The sequence below is a fragment of the Anoplolepis gracilipes genome, chromosome 2 (genome assembly GCF_047496725.1).
Source record: "Anoplolepis gracilipes chromosome 2, ASM4749672v1, whole genome shotgun sequence".
In the NCBI taxonomy this organism is placed as follows: Eukaryota; Metazoa; Arthropoda; class Insecta; order Hymenoptera; family Formicidae; genus Anoplolepis; species Anoplolepis gracilipes.
Window position 1 is genome coordinate 12,123,350 of NC_132971.1, and position 22,495 is coordinate 12,145,844.

Consider the following 22,495-nt stretch of genomic DNA (forward strand, 5'->3'; position numbering starts at 1 on the left):
GTGCAAAAATATTGCGCCCGAGAGTGGCGAGGAAAATTGTCTACGCAATTTTTGAAATCTCTCTTTCTTTTAAAATTCGTCCTTTGCGTTTATTTGTGAGATGTCGCGCGTGTCAAGTGGATCGTAGCTTCTTGTGACCCGCATCTTTTTTGCGTTATTTTTTCGTCGTAATATAATAAAGTGCGCGTCGCGTGTGATTAACATCGGGGAGGGTCGAGTAAACTGTCACGCGATCATAATTGTGTTTTCGGATTTCAGACATCACCCAGTAAACACAAAGCAACAGTAATGTAACATCAATGTTATAATTTCTCATTCAACAATGTAATTACAATATAACATGCTTGTATATAACATTTATATTGTTGAGTGGAAAATTATAACATTGGCGTTACATTACTGTTGCTTTGTGTTTACTGGGCACGGGTTACTGATGAATCGTATCTTTTTCGTCGTTATTCCTTCGTTATAACGTGATAAAGTGCGCGTCGCGTGTGACGTCACACTGAGAGTGAGGTATTGCGCAATCGTGTCATATTCTGATTAACAGTGCGTGTGTGATCGTAACTATGTATCCGTGAATAAATATTGTGTACCAGTAACAATTTAGAAGTAAAAAAAATAACAGCTATGATGTTACTATTAATTACTTAATAGTAAATTATTTGTCTTTTGCGTAATTAATCGTTTATTGTTATAATAATCGCATCGCAAATCTTTTCATCTATGCGTTTTATTTTATATATATATATATATATATATATATATATATATATATTTTGTTACGTTAAGAAATACTTAAAATAATTTTATATTAAATACTTGTAACTTAATATATAGATTTTTGTATCTGTATATGTATAATATATGTAAGATTTTTAATATTTGAACAAATTATAATTACTTAGATTATTTATTTTAAAAATTTAGATTTTTATTTATCAAATGTATTGTTTATAAGGTTAAATTTACAAACAAAATTTTCGGAAATTATGTAAGTAGTTTATTTAATATCTACTTTAAAAAAAGACAAATAAAAAATTTAATAATGCAATAATTATTTGTTAAAATTTTAAATATTTTTAATAATTTGTATTATAGATGTATAATTTGAATAAGTTTACAGATATCAATGTGTTACAATTCTGCCGTATCGTATCTCGGAAGGTAAATGTTAAATTATTTTTTATTTTATAACGTAAAATAGTACATGAGATGATAATGAATTGTCTTAAAATTTTGAGTTTGTATGAGAACATTTTCAACTGCATTGTAATAGCTTATTTTATTTTCGCTTATTTCATACACGCACGGTAAAAAACATTTTGTATTTTTGTTGAAATTTTCTCGTGTAGAAATTTTTGTGTTAAATTTTTTACATACTTTTATGTTAATATAACATACTGTCGTTATGTTATTTTAACTTTTCTGCATTGAGTTAATATTCACCGTTTCTAAGATCATTAAAACAACACAACAAGTAAATCTTGCACTAATTCACATTTTTCTGTTAATTTTTTACATATTATTTTTGTTATTTGTTTACATATTTGCCTTCTGTTAAATTAACATTGAAATTAGAGTGGATAAATTGGGACATGAGTAATGTGTTAAATTTAACACAAAATTTTTTACCGTGTACGTATATATTTACACTGATTATATATTTTGATGATATATTGTTTCAACCATGCGCTGATGAATTATCGCGTGAGTCGAGTCGAGTCAGTCATCAACGTAGTTACAAACGGAAATATACTTGCGCGTCGATTCAATTCCGGCCTATCGGCATCTACATCGGTGACGGTATCGGTAGCAGTGTGACGCCAGTCAGCAGGTGCGCGAAATATTTCCGAGATGAACACGCGCGCCGCGACTATCGTAACATGCGCGTTAAACGTACGCTTCTATCCCGAACTACCATGGTGATGCACGAGAGTACGACAGAGAGAGAGAGAGAGAAGGAGAGGGAGAGGATGGAGGATGCTCGCGGTGGTGGCGGAAGTCGCAACAGAGGGAGGGTGAAACGAGAGCAAGAGCGAGAGCGCTGTAATGCATCGAGGGAAGGGCGAGGGATGGCTGGGGTGGCTGCTGGTTAAAGGGGTCCACGAACGAAGGAGAGAGGGAGAGAAAGGAGAGGAGAACAGAGGGTGGGAGTGAGTGAGTGGGGAAAGAGAAAGGACGAGAGAGGGATGCTGGGGCGGTTCAGGCGAGACCGAGTTCACGCCAAGTAGTACGGACGGCAGTTTGTGTCAGACTACGGAGCTCGGAAGATGCTCCCGGTTGTTCACGAGACGGGTGGACCACCCTCGTCGCGACGACGGTGTCGCGCCATCGCGGTCTCCTCCGATATTTCCCTCGCGTCGGCCGTCCCCGGGGAAGCCGAAAGGAACGCGGGAAAAAATAACAGCGGTGCCGGTAGGATCAGCAGACCAACATCTACTGCCACGATGATGACTATGGCCTTAACCGTCCTCTTGATCCTGGTGCCCGCGGTGTTTTCAGACAAGATTTCCATCGGTGAGTGTTGTTTGTGCGTTGTACATATCGTTGTACGTATCGCTTATACACGACGCTCCCTCCCCTTCTTCCGGGTCTTCCGGATGGTACTGAGCTTACATAGCTATAGATGTTTCGCGAGAGACGCGCCGGAGTCGAGTGCTCGCCGGGCTCAACCTCCTCGTCGAGCACGTCTACCATCGGCGGAAGGGTTACTGAACTCGCAGGTGTATATAGCCGCCGTACGCAAACATACCGTTCTCGCTTATGTATTCTAAATACCTAGAGTAGTATATTCCATCAATAATATCAGCTTCTCCTTCGATGTGCAACGTCACGTCGATTGCGATTTCTTGAAAAAAGTGCGCTAAAATAAATAGCTCCACATATATACAATCGCGATTGCTACTTCGTCAACGCCATTAAAATGTGCATAATGTGCTATCTCGATCAAAATGTGCATAATGAAAATGTTCGAATGGTATTTCACGTTTTAATTGCGCGACATTTTAATATTTCAGATATTTTTTTATGCGTCAAATAAATAAACACATTTATCGCAGGAAACTGAGAGAATAATAAAACAGAGTAGAATTCTGTCTACCAAATGATATAATAATCAAATGAACGTTTCCTATTTCACACGTTGTTTACCTAGTTTGAGTATCGATATCGTCATGGTATGAAAACACATGCTAGGTATAACACGAGTATAGTTAAAATCCATTTTTTTAAATCCAATATTCTCTCTATGTTTTGTTCATCGTTACTCTTGTTCATGAAAAGAGAAAACAAATAAAAATATTTTAAGCTGATTATTTTAAAGAATTTTCGAATTAGTATACTTAATATTTTTATTGCATCATATCATATATCATATGTATTATATATGAGAATGATATAAATTTAATAGCCGTGTTTTATGCAAAGCTATTAGATAACAGTTGTATCAGAGAATAATTTACAACGTATGTTTTTGTTCAATATGTGGCATTTCCATAAATTAAGTAACTGATTTATTTTAGTTATTGAATTTTTCAAATGTTCTATTTGTGGTTTGTAAAAATTTCTTTCTTAATGATTTATACGGTTATATTATTCTCAATTGTTTTATATCTATTCTGATTTATATTTATTCTGATATTTACATATTTTTATGTAAAAAAAATCTGCTTTATATATTCTTTTCAAAATGTATCTGCAATTTTATCAAAGAATCTGCTAAAAATATATTATGATAGAATTAATTAAATATGAAAGCTTTAAATTCTTCTGTTTAAAAGAGAAATTTAAATAGAGAACTAAAGAAATATTGCTCGTCTCTGTCATTGTTTTTAAAAATCTCTTGCGGGGCAATATAAATTGCTCCTTTACGTAGATGATTTAGTTCTAACGAATGCGGTTTCAATCGATCTCTTTTTACAATCTAAAAATGGGAAGATATAAGGAAGTAAGAAAGCAAAGAGCGCGTAAAAAGGAAAGACGAGAACGATTGCTAAAGTTTCTCATTGGAAGAATTGGACTTTCACATATCATAGCGATCTCGAACGCTGACTTTCACGTACAAAAGTTTTTTCCTCCAGGCAGCAGCTAAAATTTATAGAAAAAAAATGTAACACGTTTTTACAAGCGTCCAAAACGATATTCGAAAAATATACAAATGGCATAAATATTGCTGGGCGCAGTTTGCCCCGTTCTGATAAATATTGGAAGCTTACAAAACATTTTTTTTTCATCGTCAATAACATCGTTGAATATTTAACTTTTTACGTACTTTTGTGTGTGTGTGTGTGTGTGTGTGTGTGTGTGTGCAATACGCTTATTTATATTTCAACATACTATCCGTGTAAATATTGTCGAGGTTCGCATCATTATCAATATTATAGATACAAACATTTTATATTTTTCGCGACCCCGCCTGTTTTCGATGGATATGATATTACGATATTTGATGTGTACTCAACATGGTCGCGTTACGTTCAGCGGAATATATCGACACGTCGAGATTGCAATACGCATATGTATTATTATACATAGTAATAGCGGTTAATCAATTGATTGTAGCAACGCGCTTGTGTTTGAAATACTTGAGCGTATAAATACTCGATATTTTTAATTCGATATACCGCTAGATCTCTGTAACAGCTTACATTCTATTATCGTGCATTATCTTTCGTAGCCGAAAATTAATATCATCCATGTTAATCGATCAGTTTGCATTGTGAAACCATCGTTTAGTATTTAATACTGGAATTACAATCGGATGAATATTTACACGACTTATCTGTAAACTTCACTTTGTAATGTTAAAATAATTAACCGCTATAAAGTAAATCATTTATTATACGGAAGTTAACATATCGCAAAAACAGAATTTATGATACTCGTAAAACTCATATAATAAATGGAGATGTTATTTTTAAAAAATATCACTTGTGTGTGTGTGTGTGTGTGTGTGTGTGTGTGTGTGTGTGTGTGTGTGTGTGTATGTGGTATGTGGACACAGTTTTTGAACATAAAGCAGCCACGTGGAAATAACGTTATTGAAATAATATCGTAACAAATGAAGCGGTGCAATTTAATCGATTCTATAAATGTGCATCTGCTCGCTCGTGCTCGAAAATCGAAGCGTATTGTAATTAAATCGCGCCATCAAAAAGCGTTTAGCGCGGTCCGTATGAATTGTGCAAAACATTACTGCCCCGATGGATTACCGCGCTCGCGAACGTTTGCCGTCGTTCTTTCGTTCCTCATGAAATATTCCGCCTCTCACCAGGTTCGCCGACGTTCTCGTTCTCTTCCTTTCTTCACCGTTGGCTCTTTCGTCGATCAAAAATCCTTCGACAAAGTCCATCACTTGTAAAACGATGAACGATGCTCGTTTAAAAGCTTGACAGATTATCGTCATTGCCGATTTTAACGGACGTGAATGGTAGCCCAAATAGAAAGAGAAATAGAGAAACTAGTGGAAAAGTAAAAGAGAGAGAGAGAGAGAGAGAGAGAGAGAGAAAGAGAGAGACAGGCACATATATAGGGAAAGTATGTTAAAGAAGAAGAAAGAGGAAGACAACAAAGATATAGAAGGGTATTGGGGAAGCACGTTGAGTGAGCAGAGAATAATGAATGTCTATAGAAATGACGGCATCTCTCTTCTGCGGTTATGTGAAAAACTGATGGATAAGTCGAAAAGACGAGGAGGAAAGTTGTGACAGACAGGAGACGATTGTAATATTGTGACACATGGGGATGAATATGATACACTATAAGAGGATTCGTTGTGAAACTTTGTGTTTAAAATGCGCTGCGCGCACGTGGTTCTCATACTTCGAAAATACTACGTAGCGATATATTTTTGACGGAATTATATATATGTATACGCGAAAGAGATAATAAAAACATATCGAAGAGAGAGAGAGAGAGAGAGAAAAGTAGGCGGTTGACCCCAATTTATGACGCATCGGGTATCAACGCTCTAGTTAACATCAGTGCGATGCACACGAGCCGTTGGCGCGTTTTTTCATTAAAGCTGTAAAATTAATGCGCACGCAAGCGTACATTCGTAAAAGCGAGTTTTAGATTTTGTTTTTCGCGTTTAAAACCGCGGGACTATAAAGTAATACTAAAATAGTACCGAGCAATTGTGCTCTCGCAAACAATTATTTTTCGCTCAAACGAGTGAGAACGAAACACGATTCCCATATAATTTTTTCGAAAACATAATATTTCAGTGTAATACAAAAAGTGATATAAATAATAGTAGAAAAATTTTGAAGATAATTGCAATATCATGTATGATAACGATTGAAGTTTCGGACAATGGAACGCACACTCGCGGAATTTAAAATATTCCTAATTTGCGTAACGCATTTTTGTCTGCACGTTTATTTATAGCAGTATTAATTGACATCTCTGTGTCACTGAATATTTTATCAAAGTATATTTTCCATGGTATACTTGGAAAAGAAAATAAGTTTCTCACGTTGGACAAGCATTACGGTAGTACTTATATTTAATGTAAAAGGATTAATTAAAGACTTTTTTTAGCTATATAATTGGCAGACAGTATTAGTTTTTTTCTACCAATTAAGGCTTGGTTATTAATATTTTTGCGATGTAAAAGAATTTTCAGAAAATTCATGTAATCGATGTCATATTTCGAGTCATATTTTGCATATATATTTTCAAAGATCTTTAAGAAAAGATGAGAGAAAAATATACAGAAAATTCCTATCCATAAAAATTGTTAATCACGCAATATTCTCAAAATGGAAATCTTTCTTCTCACATTTCTTTTTTTGTATCTAATACACTTCGTTTGGATTTAATTTTAAAAGCCCTGCAAAAATACATAAGTGCATTGATATTCTCTTCTTATCGAAAAGCATTATAAAATTATTCCTTGACAATTATTATTAATATTTAAAGCTGATATTAAATAAGCTTATTTTTAGTCAAACTTTTATGTTTTTCTGAGTGAAATAAATTACTGGAGACCGGGTGCATGTGTATATATGCAAATAATATATTTCTGTAAATGGAGATTATTAAAAGATTTAATCGAGTGACAGCGAGTACTCGGCGGAACTCTAAGCGTTCTTGGTATGTGATTGATATATGCCCAGAATGCGCGTCCACTGGCCGTATCATGGTGCACGGTTGAAGATACCGGCGTGTGATGCCTTTGTGAAGGAAGGCAAGGGCATCTACCACTTAAGCAGACCCGTCGGTCGCCTAATACGATTAATAGCACGATGCTGCCAGACAAGGGAGACAGGACCGTGTACTCGTAGCCTTTCCATCGCTGGTGCCTTGCCGCGCACGCTGTCGAAGAATTTGCCTTCCGTTGCCAGAAGCCGACAGATAGGAAGGCGAAATCGAATTTTCGTACGTCCGAGGTATTGCGCTTAAGTTAAAATGAGAGTCAGAGAGAAAGAGAAGGAGAGAGAGAGAGAGAGAGAGAGAGAAAAGGGGAATTCTTGCCGCTGCACCGTCGAAGGATCCGCTACCGCTGTTTGAGTACAGCGAATGATTTAATGGTCAAACGGCCGAAATGAGTTCTCAAAACTATGCAGGCAATTTTCTTACATCTCGATATACGTCAGAAAAAAGTTATTTTATTTAATCACGACTTATTATGCATATTTCGCTGCAACGCGATTCTTTTTTGTTACCAAAGTGCACTTTTGAAACTTTGTTAAAAGTCAAGATATATTAAAAAGTATAATTTTTTTTTTTTTTTTTAAATCTGAAACATGTGTATTTAGTTTTTCAGTTGACCTATTTATATATACTTACATATCCGAAAAATATATAAAAATTAAATACAGAGAGTGCGCGAGGGATGAATTAGCGTCAACGTTTGCGTGGCAAGAATTCCCTATTATCCTTATTACGACTATCGGTACAAAGGAGAGGCGTTCGACGCTGGGACGTTGAAACGTCGGAATGTCTCATGCATGGTGCATCCGACTGCCAATTTATTGTTCGCATAATCGTGCGCAATCGTGGGCCACGTTATTCGAACGGTCGTGTAATGCCAGGCCGAGCTGCACTGTGTTTCTATAATTGATGCATTGCCCTCCCTATTATAGAATGACAAAACCGCCGGTTTGCATACGGTCATCGACGTGAAATTTCGCCGGGGTCGAACACGACCAAACGCGCCACTACCCTCCCTCCGGCGGTATGCTCCCTCTTCCCCCCCCCCCTCCCGCTCTCTTCCCGTATACCGATCTGCGAATCGTGCCCTAAAGCACACACCATCGGTATTCGCGCACAGGAGCCTTCGCATTCTGTGTGTTAAAGCTATTAATATAGAAATTCGAGTCCGCGAATTTGCGAAATTTACCGCGGCTGAAGATTCCGCGGTTTCATTTCTACGGCGCAATCTCGCGCGTTTTGGCTGATCTGCTTCACTGACGTGTATATATATATATATATATATGTATATATATTATAATTTTAGTCTTTTTATAAAATGCTAACAAGCGATCCGCCACATTATCAAGTCGCTTGTTAGCATTTTATAAAAAGACTAAAATTCTTAGCCAGATTGTAAAATATTTTAAATCTAACCACGATTTAAAAATATGGCCGCACTTTATAAAACGTCTAGGCATTTTATAAAAAGACAGATTTTGTAATCTGGCTACGACATATATATATATATTTCAAGGCATCGCTCTATTGACGATCAATGAATGAATGGTTTTACGGTCAATTTGTACTATTTTCAGATCATCAGGTTATATAGTTAGTAAGTTAAAGTTACACATAAAGTATGCCTCGAATATGAATATGTGCATTTATTATCGCGCGTCTCCCGCTGGGAAAAGAGGATTATACGTGGCTTTATATGTTGCGACATGAAAATAAAAATCGCCCAGATAATCTAGTATACAGCGTATAACCTCGGTTAGTATGTATTTATATGACGGCTCTATTAATTTTTGTTTCTTTGGATATAATGCAAGTATTATGCGGTTTACTAGTGCCTGATAAATCGTATTGTAATGGCAAGTAAATTGGATTCTAAGTGAAGAACACTGATTTACTTCCGTTCTCTTCGATTTGGTCTACTAATTCTCTTGGACGCCACGAAACAATTACTCTTGCGCCCCATGGCTATAATTTACTTGGGTCGTGAGTTTTTAACTTCAATCCAATTTACCCTGCAATCCTCCTATAACCTGTGACTGCACCTACTGTGTGCTGAGAAGACATTATAAAAATTAAAACTTTTGCAAAACTTTATAACAAATACTGAAGAAAGTGAAGGAGAGAGGAAGTAACAATACGTATTTTCATAACAATTGCAGAATTTTACAAAATTCTATGCAGTAGACAATTTTGTACAGTTAGTACATATGATGCTTGCTTTAATATTGCTTTATAATTGTATTTGAAAATATCCATATATGATGCATTTGAACATCTTATCGCTTGTATTACAATATATATATATATATATATATATATATATATATATATATATATATCTGCTGTCAGGCTGTCTGGTTGTTGAGCATCAATGTCGATGAAACGCATATCCATTCGTGTCGAGGAATAACGTTACCCTGTCGCCATGTATGCGCCCTACGGTGCCACGTTGTAGACTATACCCACCATTACTATCGTTGCGGCAATAGCAGCAGCATAGAAGCATCAGAGACGACCGCGAGTAATCCGATATTACCGAGCCGCTTTTCCTCGTGGAGCTGATATGTCTTCATAGGAAACGTCGTAAGGGTTTTCAGCCAATAAGGGTTTATTGTTACGAAAAGCGTATTTACCATTGTATTCGCACAACACTCTCGCAGTATTACGTCTACTTTATTTTTGTGTACATTGCTATATATGTATGAAGTTATTTTTTATGTCGCAAATTAATATATACATATATAATAATTATTTCTATTATTTATATTCTCTTCTATTTAATTCCTGTACATGCTTTATTTTCTTCGAGCCAATTTAAAGACATGATTATTTTTGAACATACTATTGCTCCTAAATATATGTCATTTGTTTTTATAAAAATGTTCAATATTGAAGTTTGCTTAAAAGAGAGATGAAAAAATATTATATTGACTACCGCATGATATTCGATTGATTTTCTTTTTTCATTGCGTTTCGAAACTCCATGCAGTTATATATTTCCACAAGAGTCGCGCACGCATCTCGCTCGAATATTTTTCGACCATGTGTGCACGTGCATGCATGTTTGCTTGCGATGCGGCATGTATCCATCCATCGCACATGGGAATAACGTTACTGTTAGGTACAAGTCTGCATACATGTCTTCTCTTCTGGTACGGCTACGCGACCGCATATACGTTATCCATGATAGCTCGCAGTGGAAAATGTCAGTGGCTCGACCGCCGAATGCAACCGCCTCTACCGATGCCTCAGTAAACACTTCGAGGACATCTGACCAATAGTTCGTAACAGATGCACAGACAAATGCTATTGCGTTCGCGATGATGTATCTATATACATTTAGAATATTTTGTAACAGTGACTCGCAGAACAAAACAGCAATATATATTTCTGTTATTTATAAAAAATACAAGTTATGAAAAAATACTTGAAAACCTAAAACCTGTTTTGTTTTATAAGGAATTTTATATTATTGTAAAATACATAATTATTGACGCATAAATCTTATTTTTTTATTCTATGATTATTTCACGCATATTTGACGCTTTTGTGATTAATATTCATTATTATGCTTTTCACAAAGGCGTTTAAAGTAAAGGATTTATATTCTCTGCTGTAAAAACATTTTTACATCGCTTTTTGTGGCCAAAATGAGACGATTAAAAAATTCTAGATTCAAGATTAGCAGTACGCGAGAAAATTCCTTGACGATAATTCGCTACGGTTACGCATCAAGATATCGTACCGTCTGCCGTGAAGATTGTGAAGGGGTTAGTGGTGTCAGTGTGGAATATCGCGCGGTGAGAGTAATGGGAAATAAAAAAGATGAAGTGGCGGAGAAGGCCGGCTTTGGTGAAATCAAGTTGGAAAGGAAGTAACGCGGGAGCAAGTAGTAATGTCATAGACCGACTTGAAGACGTTTGCACAGGAAGCCAGACTGGATGGAGGGCGATGGGGAAAAAGAACGAAAGTGAACCATGAGAAGAGGAGAGCTCAGGGATAGATCGGCAGACAAATAAATAGAATAGAGAAAGATAGACGGAAAAGTAAAGATAGACACGAAGATAGATAGATAGGTGAACGGAAAAAGGGGAAAAAAATTATCATGAAAGTCGACGGAGGCGAGAAGCACACGGAAAGAGACTCCGCAGAAAGTAAGAGAGACATAAGGCGCGTATGAGCTTTCCTGGAGGAAACGTCAAAATGTATAGAGAAAGAAAGAGAGAAGAAAAGATGGAGAAACGGAGTAAGTGAAGAGGTGACGAGAGACGGGGAATACGTTGGTGATTGCGTGAGGAAATAGTAGAGAAGCGAGCAGGAACGGGACAGGGATAAGGGGATCGATGCTCGACTCTCCGTCGGGGGTTGGTGTACCTATATCCTTTTCCTCTGCTCTTCTGGCCCAGTGGCTTCGAACCGCCACCGACGCCACACGGCCATTTGCCAGCTTCTTCTTGCTCAGATCCGGGACGGTTATTAAAACTCGCGTGACCTCCTCCTCCCCCCCCCTATCCTCCCTGAATCCCCCGTCACCAGCTGCAGAGGGAAGGAAGAGGGCGAGGAAGAAGGCTGAAGTTTTCCCTACTTCCGATTCTTTGCCGGAATTTAATTAAGGCCGCGACAAGGAGCGCAACGTCGTTTCGAAGATCGGCTGGTTCGTCGCCTTTATAATATCGTGCTTATATTACCCGACACTGCCGCGTTATCACGAACCGATTAATGCCCGAGGAAGTAATACGTCGTTCGCGTGCAAGAACACCGCATTGTCGTACGATGCGCCGGTACCACCTTCTTGTGTTTGCACTCGAGTCACGTAGCTCGAGAATTCTCGTGGCTGCTGATAGTCGCTTGTCCAAGAAATAGACGTAGCATATGCTGGAATGCATAATATCTCATTTCTTCGCAAAGTATAACTTGCACTTTGAAATCTTATCATGTATTCGCGTATGGTGCTTATTATTTTATTAAAAATTAACTAAAGGAAATAAATTAAAATCTTAAAAACAAACAATTTGAGAAATAAGAACTTTTGTGTTCGCTTTTTATCGTAAATACGTGCACATAAAAAGGATTCAACTATTTGCAACTTGATTGATCTTGAAAACAGACTCTAATATACAATAGCTATGCTGATTGACGATAGATCGCAGTCTGTATATCTGAAATCTTCTAATTACTTAAAATCGAGTTTAAGTGGACCGTACCATTTGACATCTAAAGTTACATATGTATGTTTGAGATTTTAATTTATTTCATTCAATTTCTTTTTAATAAAATAATGAGTATAAAAACAATGTATTTTTTTTACTTAATTTATTGAAAATTTTGATGAGAAAACAGTTCTTTATTCTCCGTAACTCAAGCGGACTCGTGATCGCTGTTGTATCCCGAGAAGCGACTATTATGCATAGACGACGGGAATGATTTTCCGACTCTCGTGACTCGACCGATGTGCAAGAATCTGCATTCAAGTTAAGACGAGAGCGCGAGAGAGAGAGAGAGAGAGAGAGAGAGAGAGTGTATGAAAGCAGAAATAAACGGGAAACGGGAAGTGCAGCGAGGAAAGAGATTCACGCGTGCCCCTTTTGAGAGGCCGGCATGCTTCATGTTGAAGAACATCCCAAAAGCTGGCGTCCCAGTCGTAATTTTCTCGCTTTGGTGACTCTGTTATGAGTTATCCGGCGGGTTGGCGCAGAACGACCGAAATCCCGCTTGGCAGACCGCTGTGGTTTGGGAACATGACGGGGATACGCTCTATCCTCCCTTAGAGCGGAAAGTGGGGCCCTTATGGACCGCATTACTGTTCCACGTGCGATATTCGTATTTACACGCCATACGTCAGGATGTCCAAAGTAGCTCGCGATACACGTTTCTGTGGAAGGTCTCGAAACACGAGATCGAGCCGTCACGCAGGCTTAACGTCCGCGCGCGCACATGCCGTTACCCGAGGGGTCCGCAAATATTTATCAGTACACACGATTTCGGTTTTCCGATCTCGAACCCTGCGAGATATTCGATGTTAGATGGATAAAAGCGGAGAGAAATGCGGCATCTAAAGGATGACTTTCAAAAGTATACAGGCGTATCATAGCATTAACAACAACCGTAAGGAACTAACTATAATTATATAAGAGACTGTTATAATTCTATAATAAGATTTTTCACGCAGTAATATACATATATTTTGAATACATATACAATATCATCACGTTGATATGTCGTGATAATGAATGAGACAATGAATAGATCTCCAATATAAAAATTAGAACTATTACTTATTCTACGTTTATCGCATATGAAATATGCGAAATATTATGGAAATATTTTATTAAGAAATAACAACAAGGAACACAATGATAAATATATAATTTCACAACGACGAAAGGCTCATGTGGGTTGATATTAGTACCATAATGAGTATTGCCACATTGTTTCTGCCAGCCGAGTGGTATTTACTGTAAGTGCCTCTCTCTCGCGGGGAGAACGAGCATTCTTGTAATAGTGGCAGAATTTGGCGTAGCGCATAAGCTTTTATCGTAAAGCTGCGAACGGGATAGAGAGTGAGCAGTATCCGTCCGGTGGCCTTTAATGGCGGAGATTATCTAAGATAGTAGATATCGCGCGGAGAGTAAATTCCACGGATGGCCAAGACTCTACACGGCCGGAGGATATTTCCTACGATATTTTATCGCCCACCGTGCGTGATACGACGGCCCATTAATCCTGTTCTTGTTTCTGGACTCCCTTCTCTGTCTCCCTTCTCTTTCTTCTTCCTTCCCACATCATCTCTCTTTCCTCGTCGCGTTCGGTGGATCGCCTTCCTCTCTTCTTTGCTCTCTCCATGACTGTCCTCAGTCGGAAAGATGATAGCAGGGCCGTGGAAACAGTTTGTTACGCGGCACCAAAAAGGCGCGATGTAAGAGGAATAGAGCGAGAGAGAGAAAGAGAAGCAAGAAGAAAAAGTGAGAGAGAGAGGCTTGTGCTTTTCGGGACGGTTAATATTTTTAAGAACCTCTTCTCTCTCTCTCTCTCTCTCTCTCTCTCTCTCTCTCCTTTTCGTAGTAAAGTAAACTCGAGACTGAAACGCTCTCTGAATCATCCGAGACAACTTTATTTGCGACCGTCACACCAGCTTCAGCGATTATATACATCGTCTTTTCGTATCTCGATATACTATATATACATATAAAAAGCTGCATCATAAATGTCATTCGCAAGTTTTCGATCGAACGCCTGTGAAAAATATATCGAACGCGGCTATATATGCACACATTCCGTCTGGAAATTGACATTACACTTTTATGCAACGCCGTTTGAAAAAGTCGCACGGGCATCTTGAAGCCAGTACTTTGGTACCCACCATTGGGACTTTGCATATTGTTACCACAAATTCTCAGTCGCAGCGTGGCACGTTCTACATATTGTTTCCACAAATTCCGACACAGGTCCGACCAGAGATCCCAGACGGACTATATTTCCGGTCCGGAAAGAGTACCCAAAAGTACGTTAAACAAGAATAATACTGGCGCATTCAAGATCAAGCGGTTATAAAGTACAAAAAATTAATTCTTATTCCGTACTACTGGTGGATTATTTTTGTCAGTCTATTTTTTAATAGTATTTCAATTTCTCAAAAATGTATGATCGTACGATAATATAGAGTAAACTCGGATAAGATGGCCATAGTTTTTTAAAATGCAAAAAACATACTTTTATTTTTGTTATTTTTTAATAGTGTTTGACATATTATCTTTACTGAAGCTTAAATTACGTAATATTATCGAAATTGAAAGGAAAATTTAATAGAAATTTTATATTATCAAAATAGTACGACATAAGCATTGGCCATTTTATCCAACTTTTAAGGGAAAGATGACCATAGTGAAAGATTGCTATAATATTTATAAAACAATAGTGAAAACGAAAATAAAAATTATAGGTCATGTAACAATTTACATATCTTTATAATATGTCTAACGTCGATTACGATAGCTTAACTGTAATTTATTCGACGTTATAACAGTTTTTAGTGGACACATGAAAAAATTTGCAAGTAGTCAAAAGTAAAAATATGATATAAGCTTCACAATATCGTTATTTCGAATAATGTATGCACATAAACTATAGTAAATATCGATTATCTTTGATAATGACTAAAAAAGCGCACTATGTAACGATTATTGAAAAAATTACAGCCTATGACCATCTTTTCCGTATGGCCATCATACCCTAGTTTACCCTATTTAAAAACAAATTATTTTTTTCAAATTTATTATTTTAGTTTTATTTAAAAGGTTGTCGAGAAGGTATATAAATTTAGATTTTTTTAAATACTTTTACCCATTTATAAACGCGTTCTAAATTCTTTGTATAGTTTGAGAGTGGCAAAAATAACAGTACAAAGTAAGGATTAAATAACACTTCAGTAACTCGGAGATGGGTGAGCGAAGAGAGACCTTAGGTTTCGCGACCATTGCCGGTATGTAATGCGTGCGAGCTGTTTCGCATTTTGCGTTTTACGTATGTAATGGAAGGTTAACTCGCGAGTTACAAGCACAGCAAAGTTGACTCCGGTTTTGCCTTTAGCGGCGGATTAGTGCGGCTTCGCTAGGATTCACGGCGGCGCTTAATCATTTTCATTGCCCTCGGTATGCTGCCATCTCGAGAACGCGAGGAGGATGAGGCGTTGGGCGGTGGGATTGGGTTTGAAGAGGGAAGCCGAAACTCTCAACGGCCGTCTGTCGCTGCTGCGTCGTCTACAGACGACGTAGGGAGTATTTCTGCAATCGAATTATCACATAGATGCTGGAAAAACGGCATAAACTTTTAACCGGTATGCAGCTCAGAAAATTTCCTCCAGAGCTTTTCTCTTCTTTCTTTATGAACTATTCTTCTCGTGGAATACAGTGAAATCCTAATATTTTGTATTAAATATATATCTTTCGTATAATCTTTATTATATCGAGAGAAAAAGTAAAATGCTTTTCTTCTTTTTTTTCTTCTTTTGCATTAAAATAGCTTTTTTATATTAAAAATGAAATGCTATACACGATCAAGCAAGAAAATTATAGCAATTGTTACTCAAAGTTTAAATTGTATTCCTATATTATGTGGACATAAGAGAGATTATGTAATATTAATAACTCGTTATATACATTGATTGTACAAAATCAAATAATCAAAAATTCTATTGCGCTATAATAAAGAGTGACATGTACATGTATATGTTGAAAAATTTCGTATTAACCATCATTTTCATCTCTCGAAAGACATTGCAAACGCAAAAAGACTCAACTATTTTTGCGGGATACCAGTAATAAGCGGGCACGTTTCAGCTACCTCTCGTGCTGTTTCGTGCGCGCGGTGGCGAGTTAACTCGCGAGTTAACTCGCGAGTTACAGCACCGCTGGTGTCTCTGATTTTGCCTTTGGCGCCGGATTAGAGCGGCTTTGCTGGGATTCAGGGTGGCGCTTAATCATTTTCATTGCTCTTGGTACATTGCCGTTCCAAGAGGTGGGTGAGCGAGATGGTGAGACGAGGATTTCAGGGAAAGATAGGAGGCGAGATGGTGAAATTTAGTCTTAGTTCTAAGCCCTGTGGTAGGAGAGAAACGCGAACAGGGGTAGCTCATATTCTATTACGAGAAAAATAGCTCGAAAGAGTCGAGTGGAGAGTCGAGAAGAGTCCGGCTGAGAGTAAGCGTTGATTCTTCTTGGAGTCGATGTGCTCTTTTACATTTGTATGCGCATCGTTCTATGGCATTTGAGTTGGGAGCATGTGCATCGAGGTGTAACCAGGCATCGTTAGGACGTTTGTCGGGCATAAAATTGCGTCGTGATATTTAAAGAGCGGTAATGCACGTCGGAATAAAATACAAGTGCCGCAAGAAATATGTATCCGACGCGCTCTTTATAGCGATATATGACCCGGGCTTTGCCTGGGGTCGCATAAGGAGTAAAAAGACACAACTTTGCCGCAGTTTGAAATTGTATTCGAAAAATAAGTCACCGCGACAACAAACTAAGCTTGAGCATCGAATGATTTTCAGACGGCACAAATTTGGCAGATATTATCAGATATCTTGAAGTAGAGAGTTTAAAGTACAAAAACAGGCCAGTGAGCATTTCGAAACATTATTCCACTTGGTAGATAATAGTGATGTAGGTCACTAATTTTAAATTATATATAGCACACAAGTGCTGCAAGGAGTTGAAAATGCTCCAACATTTACGTCGCTGCAAGAGTAAAAGTGTTAACGCAAATTGATATTGATTCTTCGATTTTAGCATTAAAATGTTTTCCGCATTATTTGTTTCGAAATATATCAAAATTTATTGCTTATAGTTTAATTTATTGTTAGAAAATTGGAACGCATAGTGACGTTAGTTTGCCATACAAAAGTAAAATATGGTAAAAAAATTAATTGTTCTCTTTTTTATATTAAATTGTTTTCAGATTTAACTGCCTCTACAATACATATATCGCTCCTGAATTTAATGTTCGCAAAATAAATTTTTGATTATTTTTTAAACTTGTATCACGCATTATATCAAGCAATAAATGTTATAGTATTATGTACAGATATATTGAGCAAATTAATTCAAAAAATATTTTAATATTAAAATCAGTGGAGAGAAAATACACACAATTAATTATTTTAACATTTTTTACTTTTATACAAACTAGAGAATATGCCTACATTTTCAAATTTTTTTTTATTAAATAAGCAATAAATTCAGTATTGATATACATATGTTAGGAGCAATTTAAAAAAAATATAATTAATTAACATAGTTCACTCTTGTATTGATAGAAGCGTTAATTAGCACTTTATGGGATATATTCAAATTTGAAAAACGGATAAAAATATATATATATATATATATATATATATATATATATATATATATATAGAGAGAGAGAGAGAGAGAGAGATATTTTAATACTATATATAATATATACAGTCATGACCAAAAGTATTAGGCGCCTTTAAATTTTCCGTATTTCTTATTTTGTTAGTATATAAATACTGAAAAGATTAAAATAATTTTAGAAACTATTGATAGTATGTAAAAGCTGAAATTTTAAGCTTTAAAATGTCTTCTTAATTTTTCGTCTGCAATAATTTTTCGCCGAGTATCGACAACGTGTCTGAAAACCATAGATTTAGTTTCAAAATTATGTATCTCGGCCAAAAAAAAAATTGTAGGAAAGTTTAAAAAAAAACATTTTGTAGGCAAAACAATGTTTTTTTTTTTAAGTACAAAACAAGGAAAATACAAAATATTTTTAATGTAATGCATTAAAGTTGCTATCGGTAATTTTAAAAATGTTTGTACCTTCTTTATTCTGTACTTTAAGAAACAACATTTTGTTTTGTTTTTTAAAATTATGTATTTTTGACATTCGGCAGCTTGATAAAAATTTCTCTCGAAAAATTTAAACCAAGTTCTGCAAACTACAACAGTTTGCCTACAAAATGGTTTTTCAAAACTTTTTTACGATTTTTTGGCCGAGTTTATATGTGTTTGAAACTAAATCTGTATTTTTCAGAAATGTCGTCAGTACTTGACAAAAGAATCATCAAAAAAATTAAAAAAGCATCTTGAAGCTTGAAATTTTAGCTTAAACGTAATGTCGATAGTTTTTTAAAATTTTTTAATCTTTTTAGTACTTATACATTAAGCGATTCGAAAAAAATTAAGGATGTTTAATACTTTTGAGCATTGCTGTAGTTATAACATTTTAATATTTTTTAAAAATATTTATAACCTTTTTGATTATTTATACAAGAATTGTTTTATTATTTAAAATACATATATGTATCTTTTTTAAAACAAAATTTGTTTTATAATTTATTTCATTAAATATATTTATTTTAAGAAAAACAAATAAAAATAAATTTAATTATGCTTAATAATTGTTTTTTGAAATGTTAATTATCTTATGTAAATTTATATAATTTTTTTTATTTATATAAACATGTTTGTATCTTTATATATAAATTAAAGCTTGCAGCACATAGTCTGCAACATATGATTTTTCATACTAGATCACATGCGAGACATTTTGCTAGCAGTCATACTGACTATGCAACTTGAAATATTGTATGCTGCATTCTGCTATGCGTGCTACGTATTGGTTTTGGATAATAAGTCTGGTACTATTTTTCTCTGCGTGTTTTACTGCTAGATGACTGCAATAATATTTAATCACACATGATCATTATTCCTTATTATAAAAAAAAAGAATTCATAAAGCTTCTCGTAGGTCAAAATTAGGTACCCAACTTCTTTTTAATTTATTGTGACAATATTTTATTATTTTATTTTTAATAAAATAAATTTTATTAAATAATTTTGTAATAATGTGGATTCTTGATTGCATACAGAGTTATTTTTGTATGCATCAATCAAAACTTCTACAGCTTCCTTTGTTCATGTAACTATATTAATTTTTTTTTATTAATAAAAACAATATTAAATTTAAGAAACATACAAGAGTATTTCGCGTGTCAAAGGTAGATAATAGATTTATATAAACAATAAATAAATTTTTATATCTTTACTTCTTTTTAAAAAACTGTTGAAAGATTTTAATCCGTTTTATGAAATATCCCAACTTGCAAGGTAGTTTAACGAGTGAAACTAATAGCACTCTCATGATTGGAACATGCAAAGCTAAACAGTGCACAATGAATCAATATTAACAAAACCAATACGAAAAATAGTACCGTGTGTTGCAGGTTTGACATTGTATTTTATAATTTGCTGTTGCATGTAGCGATGAATGTTAAATTCTCTTTTATCTTAATTTCAAGGATTTGTAAAATATCACAATTATTAAAATATGTAAAAAATTATATAAATTTACAATAATTCAACGCTTCAATATTTTTCGCATTATTTATTTTTATAAAAAGATTATTTAAAAAGATATTTACAAAATGTTTTATCCACAAAATGAAATGCACACCAAAAATTTCTGGAAAAATTAAATATATATATTTGATAAAAAGTTTTAAACTTTTTTATTTCAAGTAATAGCTTTTTAAATGAAAATTTAGAACCAATGGTTTTGTTTAAATAATCAGTTATTAGTGATTTATGCATTTTAAAATTGTCTCTATATGTTACAGCTTTTTATGAAAAATTAAATTCTCTCTCTGAGTGTTTAATATAATTGTACTATTGTTTAAAGTATTATTGTTGTTAATTATTTTTACGATGTTGAGAGTCGTGACATTTGTTTTATCTGTCCTTTTAATGACTACGTTCACAAACACATAGAAGGTTTTTAGTTCATATGATCGTAACAGCTCCAAGCATCAGCCGTTAAGAAATTTCCGGGGAAAACGGCGACCCAAAACTTCATCTAATACGAATTCATACGCATAGTTTCTTCGTATGAATTCCTAAGTAGGCCATGCTATATCCTGGCGAGACAGAAGCTGACTATTGCGCGGCTGGTAGATACCAAGAGCTGTTTTGGATTCGCGGCGAAGCCACGTAGGATATCGGGATGAGGTCGGAGGAATAAGGATGTCGGGGACGACAGAAGTAGATTCAGATGAGAAAAAGGTGGTGTTGCAAGCTTGGGAAGAAGGAAGGGGAGGGGGAGAGGAGGAACGAAAAGGACAAAGTCGTGTATGAGAAAAGACGCACTCGAGATCGCGTTTTGTATCGCGGCAAGATAGCAAAGTTTTCCATCGGCGTGTACATACATACTTACCGCATTGGAAAATGAGAAAGAGGACAGGATGAGAAAAGAAAGGTCGTACGCTGAAGTGTAAGCGACGAGGATTGAAATAACGGAGTTAAGAAGAAATAGAAAGACAAAAAGAGAGCATCGGCATTTAAAGAATCGCGGAATGGTTGTATTTTATGAGGATTTTGAGATTTGAAAAACGAGAGAGCGTAAACACACGACGAAAACCAAGCTGAGAAAACGTTTCTGTATTATTACGAGGCTGCCAAATCGCGTCGGGTCCGATATTATGAAAATATCGCGGAGACTTGGTAGCTGCTGTTGCCGCTGTTTCTCGTTTGAGCGAGTAACAAGGCGTGAAATTACGAGTAGCATTATCTCAGAGTGCGATTGGCAGCGGATTCGCCCGGATTGTGGTGGTGCCCACTGGGGGAAAACTGCCGGGATAAAATAATAAATCTGTACGTTTATTTGGTCTAGAAATTTTCAGGCACAAACGCGACAATGAAAATTTTAATGACTTCCTGCGGATGCTCGCGTCTCCAAGTACTTGCCGGGTCTTGCGCCTCTATGGAGTGGGTCGTAAGGGGAGGAACCCAGGTTGGAAGGAACCCAGAGAGGAGCAGACTGCTCGCGAAGGGATGTCTCTTCACCCTTTCCTCCTCCTTCCTTGGAAATTATAATCGCGCCACTTACCGCGGCACGGCTCGCTCGTTTCTACGTTTCTCTTCTCGTCCCTTCTTCTTCTACCTCTCTTTCCTCTCCTTTACGCCCTCGCAGTCTGCTTTTGCAAGCCGTTGATTTCGTTTCGCGGTAATTGTGTTTACGGAACGACACGCGAGTTACAGGGCTTTGTAATTCCATGGAATTGTCGGCCCTTCGTCGTGCCGTCAGGAGAGATCAGAGCACATCCTCTCTCGTGAAATAGCATAGAGAGCGAATAGCCCGTATATTTTTCGGCTCGCTCGATGGATTTTGTACCGAGATGTGCTTTCTAGTGGAAACGTAGTTTGCCGTTTTGATACGTGTTCGGGAATTGTTACGAGAAACTGCACCGAAGTGAAGACTCCCACGGGAAAGATATAAACTTTTCGAGTCGCTTAAGGTTGTGGGGAATTAGCTTAGATTCCAACAAGATACGTATGTAAAACGAGAAACGCAAAGATACGAAAAAAAAAAAAAATACAAAAAGGCGTATCCTTTTCGATAAGAATGTATGTTACACAAAGCAAAAAAAAAAAAAAAGAAAAAATTTTTTCGAACGCGTAAGAGATACGTTGTCCTGTTACGCAAAGTAAAAAATTATTTAGTTTCGCGAAAAGGAGTTGTACCTCTTTCTTTTTTTCGAGATCTCGTGCACGGTATATTAAAAATGCTCTTAAAGCGAAAGAGATGGTAATGCGCGCTGTAAATTACTTTTTGGCCCTAAGAGCTTTTTTTTTTTTTTTTGCGAAAAACATCGTGCCCGAAGTCGCGCACGTCTTCTCGCGTATACGCGCTCGGTTTCCGCTACCGTAAATAAATTCAAGTCGTCTCGATCTCCCGTGATCGATAAATCGAAACTACACGATACTTCACGGGTTGCACAGGTTTAAAGGCATCGATGTTGTAAGTCTGCCCGTTTTCGGTC

The 22,495-nt window shown here is 36.2% G+C and overlaps 1 protein-coding gene across 3 annotated transcripts in view; it reads left to right on the top strand.

The window, feature by feature from the left end:
- Window positions 1-2,218: 2,218 nt before the first annotated feature.
- The window catches only part of Glurib (Glutamate receptor IB), a 266,800-nt gene continuing 246,523 nt past the window's right edge, over window positions 2,219-22,495 (top strand). For all 3 annotated transcript variants that reach the window (XM_072910169.1, XM_072910165.1, XM_072910167.1), the window contains exon 1: window positions 2,219-2,520. In XM_072910169.1, coding sequence (XP_072766270.1) covers window positions 2,274-2,520 — 247 coding nt within the window. In that variant the 5' untranslated portion in view covers window positions 2,219-2,273. The remainder of the gene's footprint in view (window positions 2,521-22,495) is intronic.